The sequence below is a fragment of the Mustela nigripes genome, chromosome 18, assembly GCF_022355385.1.
Source record: "Mustela nigripes isolate SB6536 chromosome 18, MUSNIG.SB6536, whole genome shotgun sequence".
NCBI classification, from domain to species: domain Eukaryota; kingdom Metazoa; phylum Chordata; class Mammalia; order Carnivora; family Mustelidae; genus Mustela; species Mustela nigripes.
In genome coordinates this window covers 39,719,385-39,741,009 of record NC_081574.1, presented here as the reverse complement: position 1 = coordinate 39,741,009, position 21,625 = coordinate 39,719,385, and the positions used below count along the sequence as shown (strand labels likewise).

The 21,625-nt window shown below is 38.6% G+C and overlaps 1 protein-coding gene across 7 annotated transcripts in view; it reads right to left on the bottom strand.

Moving 5' to 3' along the window:
* PSD3 (pleckstrin and Sec7 domain containing 3) overlaps nt 1–21,625 on the bottom strand; it is a 736,339-nt gene that overhangs the window by 78,703 nt on the left and 636,011 nt on the right. For all 7 annotated transcript variants that reach the window (XM_059384334.1, XM_059384336.1, XM_059384338.1 and 4 more), the window contains one exon: nt 8,926–8,996. In XM_059384334.1, the coding sequence (XP_059240317.1) occupies nt 8,926–8,996 (71 nt within the window). The remainder of the gene's footprint in view (nt 1–8,925; nt 8,997–21,625) is intronic.

The following is a 21,625-nucleotide window of genomic DNA, read 5'->3' as shown; positions in this document are numbered from 1 at the left end:
GGGGTCTAAGCACTAAAGAAGGCCTTACAGCAATTTTCTGGTGTGGTGTCTGATCTTTGTCCTTGGTTCCCTAAAGGAGGAACAGTAAATTTACAAATTTGGCAGAAAGGGCAAGAGATGAAAAATCAGTTGAGAATTAGAGGACCATGTGCTTGCCCTGAAGGAACCATGAAAGTTTGGGAAGATATTCGAGAGGCTTTAGATCTGCAACATTCTATAGAATTAACCTCTATAGCTTCTCATGATTCTCTTTGTAATTTGGCCATAGATGAATTGGAGAATGAGTATGAACATCTCGGTGCAGGTATTTCTCCTGAGTTAGTTGCTGGCCTCACCGATTCTCATTCGATTCTTTTGATACTCCTGGAGATGGAGTGCCTCTGAACTACGATAAAGAAGTATTCCTTGCCTCTGCCCCTGTAGGCCCAAGCCATTCTGTTTGTCAGCCAGAGTATCCCCACTTTGGAAAAAGTTTCGAGTCTATTGGGGTTCAAACAGCCTTGATGACACATAGACGAACTCAGACTGAAACCCTTAAGATTTCTACACCTAAGGACTCGAGTGTAGGGTTTCCAGTAATGCAGCATCCTCAATCTGGCAAACCCTACAGAGATGGGGAGCCTATGCCTAAAAGTATGTTTCCCGTGAGTCCAAGACAACTTCCTGAAGGAGCTGAACTGCTAAAAACTACACCGCTACAGCGGACACTTTATCAAGCCCAACAAGCAGGAGAGGATACTTCTGCATTTTCCGCTTACCCTGTGACACAACTGCCTGATGGCCAAAGGGCTTATAATACTGTAAATTTTAAAATACTAAAAGAAATTAAGGCGGCCACTTCACAATATGGGCCTACTGCTCCATATACCTTGTCCCTACTGGATAGTGTAGGTTTAAAAGCCTTGTGCCCTGGAGACTGGAAAGTCATAGCACAGGCATGTTTGTCAGGGGGAAATTATCTTTTATGGAACACAGTTCTTTGAAAGGGCCCCTGGAATGGATCCATTTAGCACTACATCAACTGCATATTATTACGGGACAAATAGAATTGTTAACACAACTGATCACTAGGGGTCGCCAGCGAATTGTTCATATCACAGGTAAAGAACCTGATTTTTTTAATTTTACCAATGTTAACTGTTGATCATGTGCAGACATTATTCAAATTTAACCTTGATTGGCAGATAGCTCTTTCTAATTACCCAGGACAAATTCGATATCATTTACTAGCAGATAAGTTATTACATTTCTTTTCTACCATTTCTATTGTAATAAATGATCCTATTCAGGAAGTCCCCTCGCTTCTGCTATTAATGTTTTTGTAGATGCTGATAAAAGGACATATTGGCATTTATAAATCTTCTCATTCGGGTCATGAGTCTTTTTGAGCATTTTATGCCACTAAGTCTGTACAGAGAGCTGATTTAAAAGCAGTACATTTAGCCCTGGAGAAATTTTCTGAACCATGTAACTTATACAGTGATAGCCATTACGTAGCACATGCCGTTCCATTGTTACCAACTGCTTATATTCTTACTAATGATGAACTTTTTCATCTCTTTACAAGTATTCAATGTTTGCTGCAAAAAAGAGTTAATCCTATTTATATCACTCCTATTCGGTCACATACTAACTTCCCTGGACCTTTAACTGAGGGCAATGCTATTGCAGATGCATTAACTCACATACAATTGGTGTTAACCACTAAGTTTGAGCAAGCCGCTCAAAGTCACACTCGATTTCATCAAAATGCAGCTGCTCTGTGTAAACAATTTTGATTAACTAGAGAAGAAGCTCGACAAATAGTTAAGAGCTGCTCCACTTGCCCTATTCATCATCCCCAACCAACTTATGCTGTGAATCCTCAAGGCTTAATGCTTGTGGCAAATGGATGTAACTATTTTTCCCCATTTTGGAAGACTTAAGTATCTCCATATTTCTATTGATACCTTTTCTGGATTTTTACATGCTACAGCACACTCTGGGGAATCCTTTACTGACTTTCAAAATCATTTGCTTTCAGCATTTGCTACTCTGGGCACCCCAAAAGTAATAAAGATGGATAATGGGACTGCCTATACATCTCAAGCTTTTCAAACCTTTTGGGCCATTTTCGACATAGCATATTCTATAGGTATCCCATATAATTCTCAGGGTCAAGCCATCGTTGAACATGCAAATAGCACTCTTAAATCTTACCTTAAAAAATTAAAAGAGGGGGAGCTATGACAGGGAAAGTGAAATATTCCCCACATATCCATTTAACTTTAACCCTGTATGTTTTAAATTTTTAAAATGTGGATGATATTGGTCAGATAGCGGCTGAGCGCTTTTGGCATCCTGATTTTTCTCCACTTCCATTCGCCCAGTGGAAAGATCCTTTGACCAGAGTATGGAAAGGTCCAGACTCAGTGCTCAATAAAGGGCGAGGGTTTGTTTGTATTTTTCCACAGGATGAAGACACCCCATGCTGGATGCCAGAGAGATGGTGCCGAATCCTCACGTCTCCAACAGAGGATGGCTCGCCTCACGTTGAACGGCCAGAACGTAAGGAGAAGAAGACGTCTCCCCCCTTACAGCCGGAGGGATGTTTCGTGCAGAACTCTGGAAACTGGTTGCTGCCCTGGGACCAATCAGAGTGCAAATAGCCAGAAATGGTTATACTGCCACAAAAGACTTCAATCTGACTTTGCAGGCCTGTGTTCCTAGACCTTTTTTACTGGTAGTGGGCTTGGGATCAATAGTTCTCACCTCTTTCCAGGGGGGACATCTATTGTATAATACTCATTGTGACCATTGTCACAATGAATATTATATGACAACAATAACAATGAATATTCATGACGACAAATTGTCTACCTGTGTCCCTTCCTTCGTCAGGCACAGATCCCATTATAGTGTTTGTAACTGTGCAACCTCCATATGTTATTACCTGTGGAAGTGGAAGTACCTTGGTATGCTAATTATAGTTATCAGTTTGCCTTTGAATTGCAGTTGCAGCTCAAATGAGTCAAACGTTTTCTGGGTCTATTGATAGCAGGAATAGCAGCACTAGTAACACTCATTCTGGTTGTTTAATAGACTCCTTGTTATATTACCTGCTTTTGTTTTAATATGGTGCATTGTACAGATTTGTACTAGGACAGCAATGACTGCATGCTCAGGCTCAAACTCCTATACTTGACTTATTTAAAAAACGAAGGGGGAGATGTGGGATGCCACAATTAGGCTTGAGACAAGGACCAAACAGGCCCTGACTTGTGCCTCCTTTAAAGTCCGAATAACCTAAAAAAAGGTTTAGGACGGGAAAAGTTGAGTAGCACTGAGAAAGGGTCTGTGCTATGTGTTGTGCGCTTGCCTACATGACTTCCCACATGCTTGCTAAACAAATGAGAACAATTCGGTTGGGGTCAAAAGTTTATTGCTGGTCCTTGCTATCCTAGTACTGCTCATAAATTACTTTCAGGTTTGCTGTATCAATACAGAACAATTGTACTAGCATCAGCCGTTTGGCGTCACGAGGTCTGCTTCTAGTTAAATGTGAAACTTAGGGGAACTCAGGGTTGTTTAACTAGGCACAAGTGTATTGCTTCTCTTGTCACTATATATATGGCCTTCGTGCTTTGAATAAACTTGGCACTGTTGGACATCCTCCTCAGTGCTCCTCCCGCCCCCATCTTTGTCTCAAGTTCTTTTCACCATCCTCTTACCCTCACGTTCCTGGTCGATTTGTTGCACCGGCCGCGACAATCCCAAAACCAGAGAAGGATGCCATCAAAAAAGAATTACAGACCAATATCCTTGATGAACACAGATGCGAAAATTCTCACCAAAATACTAGCCAATAGGATCCAACAGTACATTGAAAGGATTATTCACCTAGACCAAGTAGGATTTATTCTAGGGCTGCAAGGTTGGATCAACATCTGCAAATCAATCAATGTGATACAATACATAAATAAAAGAAAGAACAAGAACCATATGATACTCTCAATAGATGCTGAAAAGCATTTGACAAAGTACAGTATTCTTTCCTGATCAAAACTCTGCAAAGTGTGGGGATAGAAGGTACATACCTCAGTATCATCAAAGCCATCTATGAAAAACCCACTGCAAATATCATTCTTAATGGAGAAAAACTGAGCATTTCCGCTAAGGTCAGTAACATGGCAGGGATGTCCATTATCACCACTGTTATTTAACATAGTACTAGAAGTCCTAGCCTCAGGCATCAGACAACAAAAAGAAATTAAAGGCATCCAAATGGGCAAAGAAGTTAAACTCTCACTCTTTGCAGATGGTATGATACTTTATGTGGAAAGCCCAAAAGACTCCACTCCAAATCTGCTAGAACTTGTACAGGAATTCAGTAAAGTGTCAGGATATAAAATCAATGCACACAAATCAGTTGCATTTCTTTACACCAACAACAAGACAGAAGAAAGAGAAATTAAGGAGTCAATCCCATTTACAATTGTACCTCAAACCATAAGATACCTAGGAATAAACCTAACCAAAGAGGCAAAGAATCTGTACTCAGAAAATTATAAGTAATCATGAAAGAAATTGAGGAAGACACAAAGAAATGGAAAAATGTTCCATGCTCCTGGATTGGAAGCAAAAGTATTGTGAAAATGTCCATGCTACCTAAATCAATCTAATTTTATGCATTTAATGCAATTCCTATCAAAATCCCATCCATTTTTTTTCAAAGAAATGGAACAAAGAATCCTAAAATTTGTATGGAACCAGAAAAGACCTTGAATAGCCAGAGAAATATTGAAAAAGAAAGCCAAAGTTGGTGGCATCACAATTCTGGACTTCAAGCTCTATTACAAAGCTGTCATCATCAAGACAGTATGGTACTGGCACAAAAACAGACACATAGATCAATGGAACAGAATAGAGAGCCCAGAAATAGATCCTCAATTCTATGGTTAACTAATCTTTGACAAAGCAGGAAAGAATATCCAATGGAATAAAGACAGTCTCTTCAACAAATGGTGTTGGGAAAATTAGACAGCCACATGCAGAAAATGAAACTGGACCATTTCCTTACACCACACACGAAAATAGACTCGAAATGGATGAAGGACCTCAATGTGAGAAAGGAATCCATCAAAATCCTTGAGGAGAACACAGGCAGCAACCTCCTCGACCTCAGCTGCAGCAACTTCTTCCTAGGAATATCGCCAAAGGCAAGGGAAGCAAGGGCAAAAATGAACTGTTGGTACTTCATCAAGATCAAAAGCTTTTGCACAGCAAAGGAAACAGTTAACAAAACCAAAACTGACAGAATGGGAGAAGATATGTGCAAACAAGGTATCAGATAAAAGGCTAGTATACAAAATTTATAAAGAACTTATCAAACTCAACACCTAAAGAACAAATAATCCAATCAAGAAATGGGCAGAGGGCATGAATAGACATTTTCTGCAAAGAAGACATCCAGATGGACAAAAGACACATGAAAAAGTGCTCCATATCACTTGGCATCAGGGAAATACAACTCAAAACCACAATGAGATACCACTTCACACCAGTCAGAATGGCTGAAATTAACAAGTCAGAAAATGACAGACATTGGTGAGGATGCAGAGAAAGGGAACCCTCCTATACTGTTGTTGGAAATGCAAGCTGGTGCAACCACTCTGGAAAACAGCACGGAGGTTCCTCAAAAAGTTGAAAATAGAACTACCTTATGACCCAGCAATTGCACGTATTTACCCTAAAGATACAAACGCAGTGATCCGATGGGGCATGTGCACCCGAATTCCAATAGTCAAACTATGGAAAGAATCTAGATTTCCATCAACAGACGAATGGATAAAGAAGATGTGGTGTATATATAGAATGGAATACTATGCAGCCATCAAAAGAAATAAAATCCTGCCATTTGCGACAACATGGATGGAACCTAGAGGGTATTATGCTTATCAAAATAAGTCAATCGGAGAAAGACAACCATCATATGATCTCCCTGATATGAGGAAGTCGAGAGGCAAGGTGGGGGGTTTGGGGGGTAGGAAAAGAGTAGATGAAACAAGATGGGATTGGGGGGGAGCAAACCATAAGAGACTCTTAATGTCACAAAACAAACAGGGGGGCCCGGTGTAGGGGGGTACGGAGAGGGTGGTGGGGCTATGACATTGGGGAGGGTATGTGCTATGGTGGGTGCTGTGAAGTGTGCAAACCTGGTGATTTACAGATCTGTACCCCTGGGGTTAATAATATATGTTTTTAAAAAATTAAAAAATAAAAAAAATTTTAAAAATGTTCATATTCCTCAAAGTCAACTACAGATTCAATATACTTACCAAAATACCAATGGCATTTTTTATAGAAATAGAAAACCCACCCTAAGATTCATATGTAACTAGAAAGGATCCTGAATAGTCAAAACAATCTTGAGAAAGAACAAATTTAGAGGCTTCACATTTCCTGATTTCAAAATATATTACAAAGCTACAGTAATTAAAACATTATAGTATGGGCATAAGGACAGACATACAGACAAACTTAACAGAGAAGAGAACCCCAAAATAATCCTATGTGTATACAGTAAACTGATTTCCAACAGAGTGCCAACAGTATACAAGGGGGAAAAGATAATTCCTTTAACAAATGATACTAGGAAAATGGGTATCTGCATATGAAAGAATGACATTTCATCCTTATACCCTAAACAAAAGTTAACTCAGAATAAATTAAAGGCTCAAATGTAGACCTGACACTATAAAACTAGAAGAAAACAGCTGAGAAGTTTGTTGGCATTGACACTGGCAATGATTTCTTGAATATGATTCCAAAAGCACAGGCAGTAGAAGCAAAAATAAACAAGTGTGACTACACAAAAATAAAAATCTTCTGTACAGCAAAGGAAACAAGGGATTGAAAAGGCTACCTATAGAATGGGAGAAAGTATCTGAAAACCATATATACGATAAGGGGTTAACATCAAAATATGTAAGAAAGTCCTAAAACTCAATAGCAAAAAAACAAAACAAAAGAAAAACAACAAATCATCTGAATAAATTATGGGCGAAGGACTTGGAGAGACATTTCTACAAAGACAGCATTCATATGGCCAACTGGTATGTGAAAAGATGCTTGACATCACAAATCATCAGGAAAATGTAAATCAAAACTACAATGAGATATCACCTCAGACCTATTAGGAAGACCATTATTAAAAACAAAACAAAACAAAAAAACAGATGATAAGAAATGCTAACATGCATGTGGAGAAATTAGAACTCCTGTGCATTGTTGGTGGGAACTGAAAATAATTCAGCCACTATGGAAAATAGTACAGATGTTCTTTACAAAATAAATAGAACTACGATATGATGCAGTGATCCCACTTCTGTGTTACCTTTGTCAATGGTAACTGAATCAGGATAACAAAAAAGATTTGCACTCCCTGTTTACTTCAGCATTATTTACAATGACCAAGAGGTGGAAACAACATAAAGATCTATGCATGAATGAATGAAGAAAGAAAATGAAGTAAAAAATAGACTATTATTTAGCCATTAAAAAAAGAAGGGAATTCTGTCATAGACTACAAAATGGATGAACCTTCATCATATTATGTTAAATGAAATCAGCCAGTCACTGAAAGACAAATATACTATGCGTTTCCACTTACATGAAATAGCCAAACTCAGAAAAAGAAGGTAGAATAGTGGTTGCCAGGGGTTGGGGAGAGGGGTAGTGGGAGAATTGCTGTTTACTTGGTATCTGTCATGCAAGATGGAAAATTTCTAGAGATCTATTGTACAACACTGTGCTGACAGTTAATACTATCTACTGTGCACTTGAAAATTGAGGGTTATGTGTTTTTTTATCACCATTAAAAAAATGACTTTTCGGGGCACCCAGGTGGCTCAGTGGGTTAAAGCTTTTGCCTTTGGCTCAGGTCATGATCCCAGAGTCCTGGGATGGAGCCCCACATTGGGCTCTCTGCTCAGCAGGGAGCCTGCTTCCTCCTCTCTCTCTGTCTGCCTCTCTGCCTGCTTGTGATCTCTGTCTGTCAAATAAATAAATAAAATCTTTAAAAAAAAAAATGACTTTTCCTATCAGTCATCATTGAGGGCAGTGTTGTTATTGCCTTGCTGTCTGTTTGCCTGAATTCCAAGCAGCCCTTCAAAGTTAGAGCTGGAATCCTGTTTGGCCCTGGGAAGGGGTGGACCTCATTCCAGTCAACACACAAATTTCTCATGTTTACACACACAGAGCTAGGGAAGTAGAAGCTCCAGGGATTACTTTTCAAAGGCAGAACATACAAACTTGATCCTAAACAGATTTCCAGATTCTGGGATTTAGAAGAAAGGATCCAGGTAGGAAATGGTCCAGTTAAAAACTTCCCCAGATAATTTGGATTATATAAGTACCAACGCTTCAGGACTTGACTGAGGTGTGTTTCTAGATTTAGGTAAGATTTAAATGAAGGCAAATAATTAAATAAAGATATTCTATTACATAGTGTTAGTCAAAGAGATAAATGAAGGATCTAACTAATCTATAGTATAAATAACCAAGAAACAAGTGCTGCCACAGGACTGTACCTACACAGACCATTTGCAGTCTAACCTATATTCAAAATTTCTAACGGAACACAAATGGAACACAGCTCTGATCACACACATTTATATTTATATTTAATAATACTATAACATATATATCATCAAATATTTTGTGTACAAAATACTTTATATAATATATATAATTATACACATATAATTTCTAGAATAATTTTTAACCAGAAACAACAACAACAAAAATGAACAAGGAATTTAGACATCAATTAAGTAATTTTTTGGGTGTTCGATGTAGGCTCTTTGTACAAAGTAAATATTTTGTGGGTACCTTGTCAAATTATTTCATAAAGTTTTATGGGCTTCATTTTTAATTTATGTTTACCTTTTGCAAGTAAAGGACTGTTCCTTTTAGTACAGCATAAAAAGTTTTCCATCCTCGCTTTCCTCTTGGAGCTAGAAAGGGGAAAAAAATGGAAAATTTTATTTGACAGAAAACAGCATTTTAGAAAGAGTCAAAATGATCAACATGGTGATTGTGTTTCAATGTTCCCGGTTTATTAACTTCCAAAATTAGTAATAATGAGAACTAAAATTTTCTTGAGACTTTAACAAAAACAGGCAATATTCCAAAAATGTCCTCCATGTACTATCTCTCTTAATCCTCCCAATAATCCTGCGAGACAGGTACTATGACTCTTGTCTTTTTATAAAACTGAAGCACAGAAAGTAATCCACTAATGGTCACACAACTAGAAAGAGAAGAGAACAAGAATCTGGAAGCCAGGAAGCATGGCTCTATAGACATGACTTAAGGACTGGGAAAGCAAAGAGGCATTTTGGAAGTATATATTAATCTAAGAGAAAGCTTAGAAGGCTCATGTAACAGATCATCTCAGCTTTTCAAAGTTTCTAGAAATCATTAAAATCTCAGAATATAAAAGAACTCCTCTTGGCATTTCCCCTCAATACCCACCAACTGGATTATAACTTTAGATATTATTATTCCTATGGCAACCTGTGGTAACTCATTGCAGATCTTGCCACACTGTAACAGTATTTTTGTTAAAGTGTCACTTTTCAGGGGATTATGAATGAAGTGAGAGCAAGTACCCTTCATTTCTATTTCACAATACCTGGCAATGTGTAAGGCAGACATTAGGTACCCTCATAAAAATTCTCCAAATTAATTTTCTTCCAGAAGTCCTTATATTATTTTTGTTTATATTTTCTTGGAGTAAAAAGTAGAATTTCTTAACTGACTTATGTATACTTTTATAGACTATCCTAAAGCAAAAGCACAGATTAGCGAACACATTTTACTATCCAATCTTAATCCTAATTAAAATAATGTAACTGGAAAATGTTATTACCTGAATGTCATTTTTCTTTTTCTTTAAAGATTTTATTTACATATTTGACAGAGAGAGAGAGAGAGACAGCAAGAGGGAACACAAGCAGGGGAAGTGGGAGAGGGAGAAGCAGGCTTCCTGCTGAGCAGGGAGCCCAATGCGGGGCTCGATCCCAGGACCCTGAGATCATGACCTGAGGTGAAGGCAGATGCTTAATGACTGAGCCACCCAGGAACCCCTGAATGCCATTTTTCTAAACATGTCTATCCAAATAGGTAGAGAGGACCACTTATTCTTATTCCTCCATCAACCATTTGGCTGCCTTTATGTTGTCTTAACTTGGATACCTAATTAAATTAGGAAATGTATTTTCTTAAGAAAATCCTTTAAATCTCCTTTGACTGAAGACTCAAAAATTCTTAGGGTTGGGAATTGTGTGAATATCCACCTAGAGAACACAGGTGCCCCTGCCAACACCATACTAATATATCCACCTGTCAAAAAAGGACTCAAAACATCCGCTCTGCAGGTTTCCAGGGTAAATTAAAAAAAAAAAAAAAAAAAGAAAGAAAAGAAAAGAAAAGAAAATCATCCCATCTGTTTCACTATGTAAGGTTTAAAAGTATTTACTCAAAAATAATTGATCAACAACAGTACATCGTCATCTCCTTTATAAAGAGAGCCACAGATCATTGTGTGTGTGTGTGTAACATAAATGTTGACTGTACTTTTCAATATGTGTCAAAATCGATATGGTTGATGTGAGAATGGTGCACACAGAAGTGACCACAGGCTCGCTCTCTCTCTCTCTCTGATAAATAAATAAATAAATAAATAAAAATCTTAAAAAAAAAAAAAAAAAGAAGTGACCACAGAATGCACAAGCCATGGCAGAGCAGGACCAAAGGCAGCATGGTGTGCTGAAGGTACCTGACTAGAAACAGACCGGCTGGTTTCTAGTCTTGTTTTAAAACCATCTCACCCAAAACCCCTGAGTAACTCCTGGCCAATCCACCAACTTTTCAAAACTTCAGATGCTTTATTTAAAAATATGGATAATTTACCTAAGTTAAGGCAAATCACTAGCTAATGGCGGAAGGTAATTTAGAGAAATCCCTTTTCTTTCTTGTTTTTCTCTTATTTTTATTTATTTATTTAGTTTTTGCTTTTTCCCATCACCTTTAATTCCCATCACCTATTTTACCCATTGCCCCCACCCAAATCATCTCTGGTAACCATCAGTTAATTCCCTATATTTAAGAGTCTGTTTCTTCATTTCTTCCTTTTTTCCTTTGCTCATTTGTTTCTTAAATTCCATGTGTGAGTAAAATCATATGGTTTTTTCTCTTTCTCTGACTTATTTTGCTTAGCGTCACATTCTCTGATCCATCCATGTTGTTGCAAATGTCAAGATTTCATTCTTTTTTCATGGATGAGTAATATTCCCTTGTGTACACACACACACACACACACACACGCGCGCGCGCGCGCACATGCCCCATTTCTTTATCCCTTCCTCTACTAAAGGACACCTGGGCTGCTTCCATAATTTGGAAATTGTAAATAATGTTTTTACACACATAATGTTTTTGACACATAATGCTGCAATATACATGGGGATGCATATGTGCCTCTTAGTGTTTTTGTATTTGGGGGGTAAATATCCAGCGGTGCAATTATTTAGAGTAGTTCTATTTTTAGTTTTTAAAGAAACCCCCATACTGTTTTCACAGTGGCTGCACCAGTTTGCATTCTCACCAACAGTGCATGAGGGTCCCTTTCTCTCTCCACATACTTGCCAACACTTGTTCTTGAATTTTTGACTGTAGCCATTCCGACAGGTGTGAGGTGATATCTCATGGTGGTTTTGATTTGTACTTCCCTGATGATAACTGATGTTGAGCATCTTTTCATGTGTCTATTGGCCATCTGGATGTCCTTGGGAGAAATGTCTGTTCATATCTTTTACCCATTTTTAAATTGGGCTATTTGTGTTTTGGGTGTTAAGTTCTTTGTGTATTTTGGGATACTAACCCTTTATCAGGTCATTTGCAAATTTCTTCTCCCATTCCATACACTGCCTTTTAGTTTTGTTGAGAGTTTTCTTTGCTGTGCGGATACTTTTAATTTAGTAGTCCCAATTGTTCATTTTTCCTTTTTAAAAATTTTTTTATTTTTTAAAATTTTTTATTTTTATTTTTTATTTTTTATAAACATATAATATATTTTTATCCCCAGAGGTAGAGGTCTGTGAATCCATTTTTCCTTTTATTTCCCTTGCCTCAGGAGAAGTATCTAGAAAAATTTTATTATAGATGATGCCAAAGAAGTTACTGCCTGTGCCCTAGCTAGGATTTTTATGGTTTCAGGTCTCACATTTAGGTCTTCAAGCAATTTTGCCTTTATTTTTGTGTGTAGTGAAAAAAAAAAATGGTCCAGTTTCATTCTTTTGCATGTCGCTGTCCAGTTTTCCCAACACCAGTTGAATAGACTTTTTCCCATTACACATTCTTTCCTCCTTTTTCAGAGATTAATTGATCATGTAGTTGTGTGTTTATTTCTGTGTATTCTATTCATTTCTATTAATCTATGTGTCCATTTTTATGCCAGTACCATACTGTTTTCATATGAAAATCCTACCTCATACTCAATGGGAAAAAAGCAGAACATTTCTCCTATGTGAGGAACAAGACGAGGATGTTTCAGGTTCCGCAACGTAACCTGAAGTCTGGAATTGTGATGCCTCCACCTTTTCTTTTTAAGATTGCTTTAGCTATTCAGGGTCTTTTGTGGTTCCATACCAACTTTAGGATTGTCTGATCCGGTTCTGTGAAAAATGTTGTTGGTATTTTGATAGGGATTTGCATTAAATCTGTAGATTGCTTTGGGAAGTATAAGACATTTTAGCAATATTTGTTATTTCAATCCAAGAGCATGGAAGGTCTTTCCATTTCTTTGTGTGGTCTTTGATTTACTTCTTTAGTTACATTTATTCCTAGGTGTTTTATTATTTTTGGTGCAGTTGTAAATGGGATTGTTAATTACTTTCTGCTGCTTTATCAACAATATATGGAAATGCAACAGATTTCTGTACACTGATTTTTGTATCCTGCAACTATACTGAATTTATCAGTTCTAGTAGCTTTTGGGTGGAGTCTTCAGGGTTTTCTATTTAGTATTATGTCGTCTGCAAATACTGAAAGCCTTTTATTTCTTTTCGTTGTCGGACTGCTGTGGCTAGGACTTTCAGCCTTTGTTGAATAAAATTGGTGAGAGTGGACATCCTCATCTTGTTCCTCACATAGGAGAAATGTTCTGCTTTTTTCCCATTGAGTATGAGGTAGGATTTTCATATAAGGTCTTTTATATTGAGGTATGTTCCCTCTAAACTTATCTTGTTGAGAGCCTTTTTTAAAAAATCATGAATGGATGTTATACTTTGTCAAATCTTTTTGATGCATCTATTTAAATGATATGAATTTTATCCTTTCTCTAATTGCTAATGATATATCTCATTGACTGACTTGCAAATATTGAGCCATCCTTCCATCCTGGGAATAAATCCTACTTGATATTGTTGAATGATTTTTTTAATGTACTGTTGGACTTGGTTTACAACTATTCTCTTGAGGATTTCTGCATCTATGTTCATCAGAGATACTGGCCAGTAGTTTTTTTTGTTTGTTTGTTTTTGTTTTTTGTGGTGTCTTCATCTGGTTTTCTTATGCTAATACTGGTCTCAAAGAATGAATCTGGAAGCTTTCCTTCTTCATCTATATTTTGGGGAACAGTCTGAAAAAAACAGGTGTTAATGCTTCTTCACATATCATTATAAACACTCTTTAATCCCCTTGCCATGTTTCCCCTATTGAACCACCCCACCCCTGTCTAGTATTCATCAGTTTGTTCTCTAGAGTTAAAAATATTGTTCCTTGGTTTGTCTCTCTTTTTTCCTTTAATAATTGCTTAGTTCCTTGGTTTGTCTTTTTTCCTTTAATAATTGTTTTGTTTCTTAAATGGCACATGTGAGTGAAATCATGCGGTATTTGTCTTTCTCTGACTGGTTTATTTTGCTTAGCATTATACACTCTACCTCCACCCATGTTGTTGCATATCGCAGGATTTAATTCTTTTTATGGCTGAGTAATACTTCATTGCGTATATATACCACATCTTCTCTACCAACTAATCTGTTGATGGAACACTTGGGCTGCTTCTGTAGTTTGGCTATTGTAAATAATGCTGCAATCAATATAGGGGACATGTATCTCATTGAATCAGTGTTGTTATGTGTTTTGGGTAAATACCCAGTACTGTGTTCATTAGATTATAGGGTAGTTCTGTCTTTTATTTTTAGAGGAAGCTCCATACTATTTTTCACAATGGGAGCACCTGTCTGCATTCTGTGCAGTGCAGAAAGGTTCCTTTTTCTCCACATCCTTGCCAACACCTGTTGTTTCTTATGTTGTTGATTTTAGCCATTTTGACAGGTGTGAGGTGATATCATATTATAGTTTTACACCCTATGTCCTACTCATTAGATGTTTAGTACATTTATATTGAAAATAATTACTGATAGATGTGTTATTGCCATTTAGTTATTTACTTTGTGGTTATTCTTGTAGTTTTTCTCCTATCTTTCTTCTCTTGTTCTCTTTCCTGGTTTGCTGGCTTTCTTTAGTGAAATACTTGGATATCTTTCTTGTTATTCTTTGCTTATTTTTACTGGTTTTTAATTTGTGGCTACCATTGATTTATATGTAATATCTTCTGCATATAGCAGTCCATGCTATGCTGACGGTTGCTTAAGTTGGAACCCATTCTTTACTTCTCTCATCCTCATGTTTTAGGTATATGGTATCGTATTTTACATCATTTTGTGAATCCCTTGGCTGGTTTTTACAGATATACTTACTTATACCTTTTGTGTTTCCTACTTCTCCTACTCTTACTATGGCTTTTCCTTTCCTTTCCACTCAAAGGATCCCTTCTAATACTTCTTATAGGGTTGGTTTAGTTGTCATGAACTACTTTATTTTTTCATTTTTCTGAGAAAATTTATCTGTCATTCTGTTCTTTTTAAAAAATTTTAAATTCAATTAATTAACATATAATGTATTATTAATTTCAGACACAGAGATCAGTGATTCATCAGTCTTATATAATACCCAGGGCTCACTATATCTTGCGCCCCCCTGAAGGTCCATCCCCCAGTTACCCTATCCCCTCATCTCCCTACCCTCCAGCAACCCTGTTTATTTCCTATAGTTAAGAGTCTCTTATAGTTTGTCTCCCTCTCTGATTTCGTCTTCCCTCCCTTCCACTATGATCCTGTTTTGTTTCTTAAATTCCACATGAGATAATATGATAACTGTCTTTCTGTGATTGACTTCTTTTGCTTAGCATAGTCCTCTTTAGTCCATCCATGTCATTGCAAATGACAAGATTTCATTTTGATGAAATCATTGATGGCTGAGTAGTATTCCATTGTATATATACATATACTCTACATCTTCTTTATCCATTCATCTGTCACTTTGTTCTGAATGACAGTCTTGTTGGATAGAATATTCTTGGCTGAAGATTTTTCCCTTACAGCACTTTGAATATATCATGCCACTGTCTTCTGGCCTGTAAAGTTTCTACTGAAAAACAACTGATTGCTTAGCAGATTTCCCTTATAAGAAATGTCTTCTTTTCTCTTGGTGCTTTAAAAGTTTTTTTTTTTTTTTCTCTACCACTATTTGCCATTTTAATTACTATGTGTCTTGGTGTGGACCTCCTTGCATTGATTTTGTTGGGGTAACCTCTGTGCCTCCTGGATATGGATCTCTTCTTCAGATTAGGGGAGTTCTCAGCTATTTCTTCAAATAAATAAATAATAAATTCAAGTAAATTTTCTGTCCCCGTCTCTTTCTCTTCTTCTGTGATCCCTAAAATGTAAATGTTATTATGCTTGATATAACTGCTGAGTTCCCTAAATCTATTCTCATTTTTCATAATTTTTCCCCTCTCTTAGTTCAGCTTGATTACTTCCCATTTCTCTGTCTTCCAGGTTATTAATTTGTTCCTCTGAGTCCTCTAATTTGCTATTTATTCTAGCAAGTGTACTTTAATTTCACTTATTGTCTTGCTGCTTCTTTTTTAATCTTTGTTCAGGGAATCACTGATGTCCTATTCTTTTCTCAAGTCCAGTGAGTATACTTATGATCATTACTTGAAGTTTTCTATCAGACACATCACGTATCTCCATTTTGCTTAGGTATCTTGCTGTGGTTTTATCCTGTTGTTTCATTTGGGACATACTCTTCTGTCTCTTCATTTTTATCTATCTTTTCCATGTGTTAGGAAGTTAGTTCATTTCCTGCTCTTTAAGGTAATGGCCTTATGAAGAAGAGGTCTTACTGATGAGGGAGCAGGAGGCTGGCTGAGGACACAGCAAAAGCTGGCGCCTTGCACCCCCTCTTCTCCCGCTCCCCTCCATATGTGTAGCATTCCTCAGGCACCCCTGACTGCCATAAAACGATAAATAGTTAACTTGCAGAGATCGCAATCCTGTAGAACAGGAATCTCCCTTGCTCTACAAGATGTCCTAGAGACCTGAACAGGGAGGTTACCTTATCAATAGCACAGATTTCCAGAGGCAAATAACTCTTGGTTCCTGAAGCCCTAATGTCCCCCTCCCACCATAAACTGGAGGAGACTGGGGTAGAAAGGAATGTAAATGATAGCCGGATCATAATGCCCCACCAAGAATCCCCCATTATCTTGATGTTAGTGCCTGACCTAAAGATGACATTGATCAAGCCATCATGGCAAAGACTGCCCCCCGGCACCTTGTAGACCCTCCCTAGCATGTGAGAACTCTGTCGAAATCCCCCATTCCTTCACCACCTCCCCCACAACCGTGGGGTATATAACATGCCCACCTTCACAACCCGGGGCAGCAGCAGCTCTTCCTGCCCACGGGTCCTGTCCCCGTGCTTTAATAAACCACCATTTTGCACCAACGACGTCTTAAGAATTCTTTCTTAGTCGTTGGCTCCGAACCTCCTCACCCCACGGAACCTGACTTAGGTTCTGGGACTTCATCATTTTTCGCGAGCCAGGCAGGAGATTTGTGAGCTTCGGTGCAAAATTGGTGAGTACCTTCTCTCCTTTTCCTGTACTCTCATTCCAGGGCTTTTTCAAGGAGTATGGTCTTATTGGAACACTTGCATGTCAATTGCTCAGGCTGTAATCCTCTAGCCCATGGCTACTCTATGGGGAGGAGAACGTCTGCCTTTTGGCTGTAAGTTAGTACCCTGGCCAGAATGGCAATAAGACCCAGAAACTTGATGGCCTCTCTTTATTCCTGTTCTTATAGAAAGTTGTCTCTCTTGGGCACGGGACAGCCACCTAAGTCACCAGGACGGCTGCCAATCTTAAGACTCCCGTGTGAGGTTTCCTCCTGATTGATCTAATGTGATCCCCTCCACATGCCCGGTCTAGCCACTTCTGGCCGAGGGACCTCCACTGGGAGCCGGCCGAAACCAGTACCCGATTGAATTAAAACGCAACCGGGGACCGTTTCCTAGGGAAGTTGGCTGTAAGGACCACATGTGTTGGAATGTCGCATAGACCATGATGGATTTCAATCTTTACTGTTTCTCATCAGTGTCTTCTGCAAACCGCCTAAAGCTATGAAATTGGGTAATTTCCCCTTGCCAAACTTTTCTAGTATTTCCATGGGTTAATATGGCAAAACAGTATGCAGTCTTCAGGACATATGATAGCATGGCACAAGCATTTTAGTCCATTCACCAGGCACCCATCTGTAGCCTAGGATGCGATGGGGAAGTGGAGGGACGCCGGCACTCCTCCAGGGCCTTTTAAGGCATGACGGTGATCAATAGCGATATCTTGAGGGACACCTCCGGTCGCTTTTGACACCTGAAACCTCTGACATACCCTGTGCGGGACGCCACACAGGAGTCAGGGGATTTGGTAATGGACCTTCATTACTTTTCTGGAAGCATGGCCTCAGTAGACTTCTTCAGCTCCCAAGGACTCTACCTTGGGGTGCCTTTTAACCCACTGGAAATAATTTGGATTGCAAAACATAGGAAAGGACTGAGCTCCTGTAACACTGCATGGCCTCAGTGGGATCTATCAGTTAGATCTCTGCAGGAAACAGGGCAAATGGACCTAGGATACCTTCACCGCTCGTACCTAGGCCTTCATTGCTCTACACCAGGACCCCAGACTAAGGGGCTTTTGTGGAATGTGTTTGCCCAAATGAGTCAGCTGTAAACTTTCTCCTGACATATTCGATGATAATTACGTAAATAAACCTTCTTCTAGTAAACCCAGGTTGCTGGGCCATCCCTAGCAAAGGGGACTCTGGCTTTATTTCTCTGTTTCTCTTAATAGATGTGGGGGCTTCTCCCTCACTCACGTCCCGTGTTAATGGCTATAACTGGAGCCAACTGGGGTTGGTCTAACTCGAGACAGAGACCATAAGGAATATTCCCAAGCAGCTGCCGAAACTCTCTTTGTTTCGGGGAAGTTTCCCTGTGTTCTCTGGCCTGACTTGGACTGCCTAACCCCTCCCCCCTGGCTGATGGGAAAGCATGGCGTCTGCTCCTCTGTTGGGCCTTATGAGCTCTAAAACCGGGAATCTTTTCTCTACCTCCTGGCAGCGCTTTGCTTCTTCTGTTTCCCCCTTACGTGTTTCTGCACCAACGTGTGTGCAGCCTGCATGACTGGCCTCTAGATCATGCACCACGGCTCCTTCTCTCTCCACTGTAAAGGAGCAAGAAGAGCACCCCTGGACCTAACACTCCCCACTCCAGATCTTCCCACGCATGTCTCAGGTAAACATTCAAAGCGGAGTGGGCCCAGGTGGAACGTAAATCACTATTGGAACTAAGTTAAGTTTGTTGGTTTAATTAAGATAAGACGTGTCTTTTAAGTTAACAGCAGTAAATGTGAAGCTTTTATTCCATCAAAGTTTACTGAAGGTCAAATAAGCTTGTGTTACTTGTTAAAATTTGTTAGCAAAGAAATGACGAAACTGATGGTTAATTGTTGTCTCAAAGTTCTAATGGGTAATTGCTGAAGTAGCTTTCAAAGTCTTTGGTAACCCGAAAGTTTTAAAGTTTTGCTTGGATGACAAATGGAATTGAATTGTGGACATCTAGGTCTTAACCAAACAGGATAAAATGCTAAGTCGTTAATTACTGAATGTAGGTTTGTGCTTTTGACTTCTTACTGCAAAGAAACTAAGAGTATTTAAATCTGCTGGTAAGCTTGTTTTCTACTTAACTGATTCATAAATTGCCACCTGAAGAATTCTGTTGTAACAGTTCACAATTGGTTAATAACTAAAGGTGTTTCTAAGAATACAAAGTTCTGCTTAGTGTAACTAAGACTGATGGAAATAAAGGGAAACTGTATGTAGGAAAGTAGGAGATATGTAAGAAAGATTTAAGGAATGGGAATACATTTTGTTGAAGGTAAAGGAAGGTAATTTTGTCCTAAATGAGATGGTTGTTTAGAAGGAAATGGCTTGGGACAAAACCTGAATGCAAAGGAAAGTTGTAGAAGGTTTGTGAAGGGAAATCTTCAGAAAAGGAATTTTAGCTATGGTCAAGAATGGATTAAGATTGAAATGAATGGGTTTTAAAGGTACATTGGTACAAGACTGAAATTGTCTCTGTTCAAAAGGACAATGTTTTCTTAGATCAATTGATCTGTTAAGAAAATGTAAATGGTTTTCTCTTTGCCTGCCCAGAAAAACGAGTTTCTATGTTCAGTTTTATCAGGTGTTTAACATCCCTAATTATATTTAGGCATGTGCTTTAAAACTTTCTAAGATTTTAGCAAATGTTGACAAGATTTAAATTGTAAATCTCTTTAACTCAGGCTTTTCCTTGGTATGTGAAGTTGCTCATGAAGTACTACTGAACCAATGATAAACCTTGGATTACATTTGGGAAAATACTATAACTATTCTAGAGATTCTATGCACTTCTTAAAGTTTTAATGTTTTGAGAGATCATCGCTTGATACTGTAATTATGGAAATGTTATGTATCACAGAAATAACCTGATTTCCTTGCAGCTAAATTGTAAACTCCCATGTCTCTTTAGCTCTAACCATATCCATTCTGAGTTTTTGTAATTTATAATTGTTTTAATTCTCTAGTAAAATGAGTTTTATCTTCAAGGATATTTCTATAAAGGACTTTCAGAACAAATACAGATATTTGATATGCTTGAAAATCCCAAAACTGAAATGGGTAAGAATTTCCAGAACTGACTAAAGCCGCATTCACCAGAATTAGTAACATGGGACTAAATGAACTAAAAGATTATAGTGTTGTGTCTGTTAATGTTTTGTCTTACTTTAAACATTGCTGGTTCTCTCTACTGTTTGCTCTTACAGACTAGGGATACTCCCTCCTAGTTATCTGTAACTTATAGAGATGTAAAAGTGCTCATTTGTAAAAGTGCTCAAAGCATTCACCTTTTCTCTTTATCTGAACCCTCTGAAACCAAAAGGTCTCAGTAAGTGTTCTTTCTTCCATGGCAATCAGTCATTTGCATAAGTTCAATAAGAATCTGTTCTCCTTGTAACAGGAAAGAATTGGAAACACGGGTTATTTTACCAAGGCTTTGACTGGGATGTCATATTTGAAAAGACTCAGATATGACCAGACAGCTTTAAGGAACTAAGGTTGACTTTATGAAACCTGGAGCCATAAAGCCCCTTGGGACTGTTGGCCTGATACCTTGCTTACAGAGTTCCCAGCAGCCTCACCAGGTGAGTAAAGAATGTCACTCCTTGGTAGGTGCACTCTCAAGAAGAGGAATTCGCCCAAAGGTATTGCAGGCATGCCTCATGGCAAGTACAGGGCTTGGCTTCTGGCCCGGAGAGGCTACTAAAAGTTCAACCTAGAGATTCCTTATACAAAGTTCCAGTAAAGCAGATTCTAAAAGATCTATTGATCACACTCACTGTTCTTGCTGAGCTTATGTAAATAATGGGCCGAGTTTGTTAAAACTGGACTTGTTTCACAAGTGAATTAGTCCTGATTTGGCTATCTCTGTAAATGAGGGTTATTTTAGAGAGAAAAATTGTGTTTTAATAACACACCTTTATGGATGTTGAATTCTAGATTTGATTGTCTTTAAATGCTCTTTAAGGTAATGGCCTTATGAAGAAGAGGTCTTACTGATGAGGGAGCAGGAGGCTGGCTGAGGACACAGCAAAAGCTGGCGCCTTGCACCCCCTCTTCTCCCGCTCCCCTCCATATGTGTAGCATTCCTCAGGCACCCCTGACTGCCATAAAACGATAAATAGTTAACTTGCAGAGATCGCAATCCTGTAGAACAGGAATCTCCCTTGCTCTACAAGATGTCCTAGAGACCTGAACAGGGAGGTTACCTTATCAATAGCACAGATTTCCAGAGGCAAATAACTCTTGGTTCCTGAAGCCCTAATGTCCCCCTCCCACCATAAACTGGAGGAGACTGGGGTAGAAAGGAATGTAAATGATAGCCGGATCATAATGCCCCACCAAGAATCCCCCATTATCTTGATGTTAGTGCCTGACCTAAAGATGACATTGATCAAGCCATCATGGCAAAGACTGCCCCCCGGCACCTTGTAGACCCTCCCTAGCATGTGAGAACTCTGTCGAAATCCCCCATTCCTTCACCACCTCCCCCACAACCGTGGGGTATATAA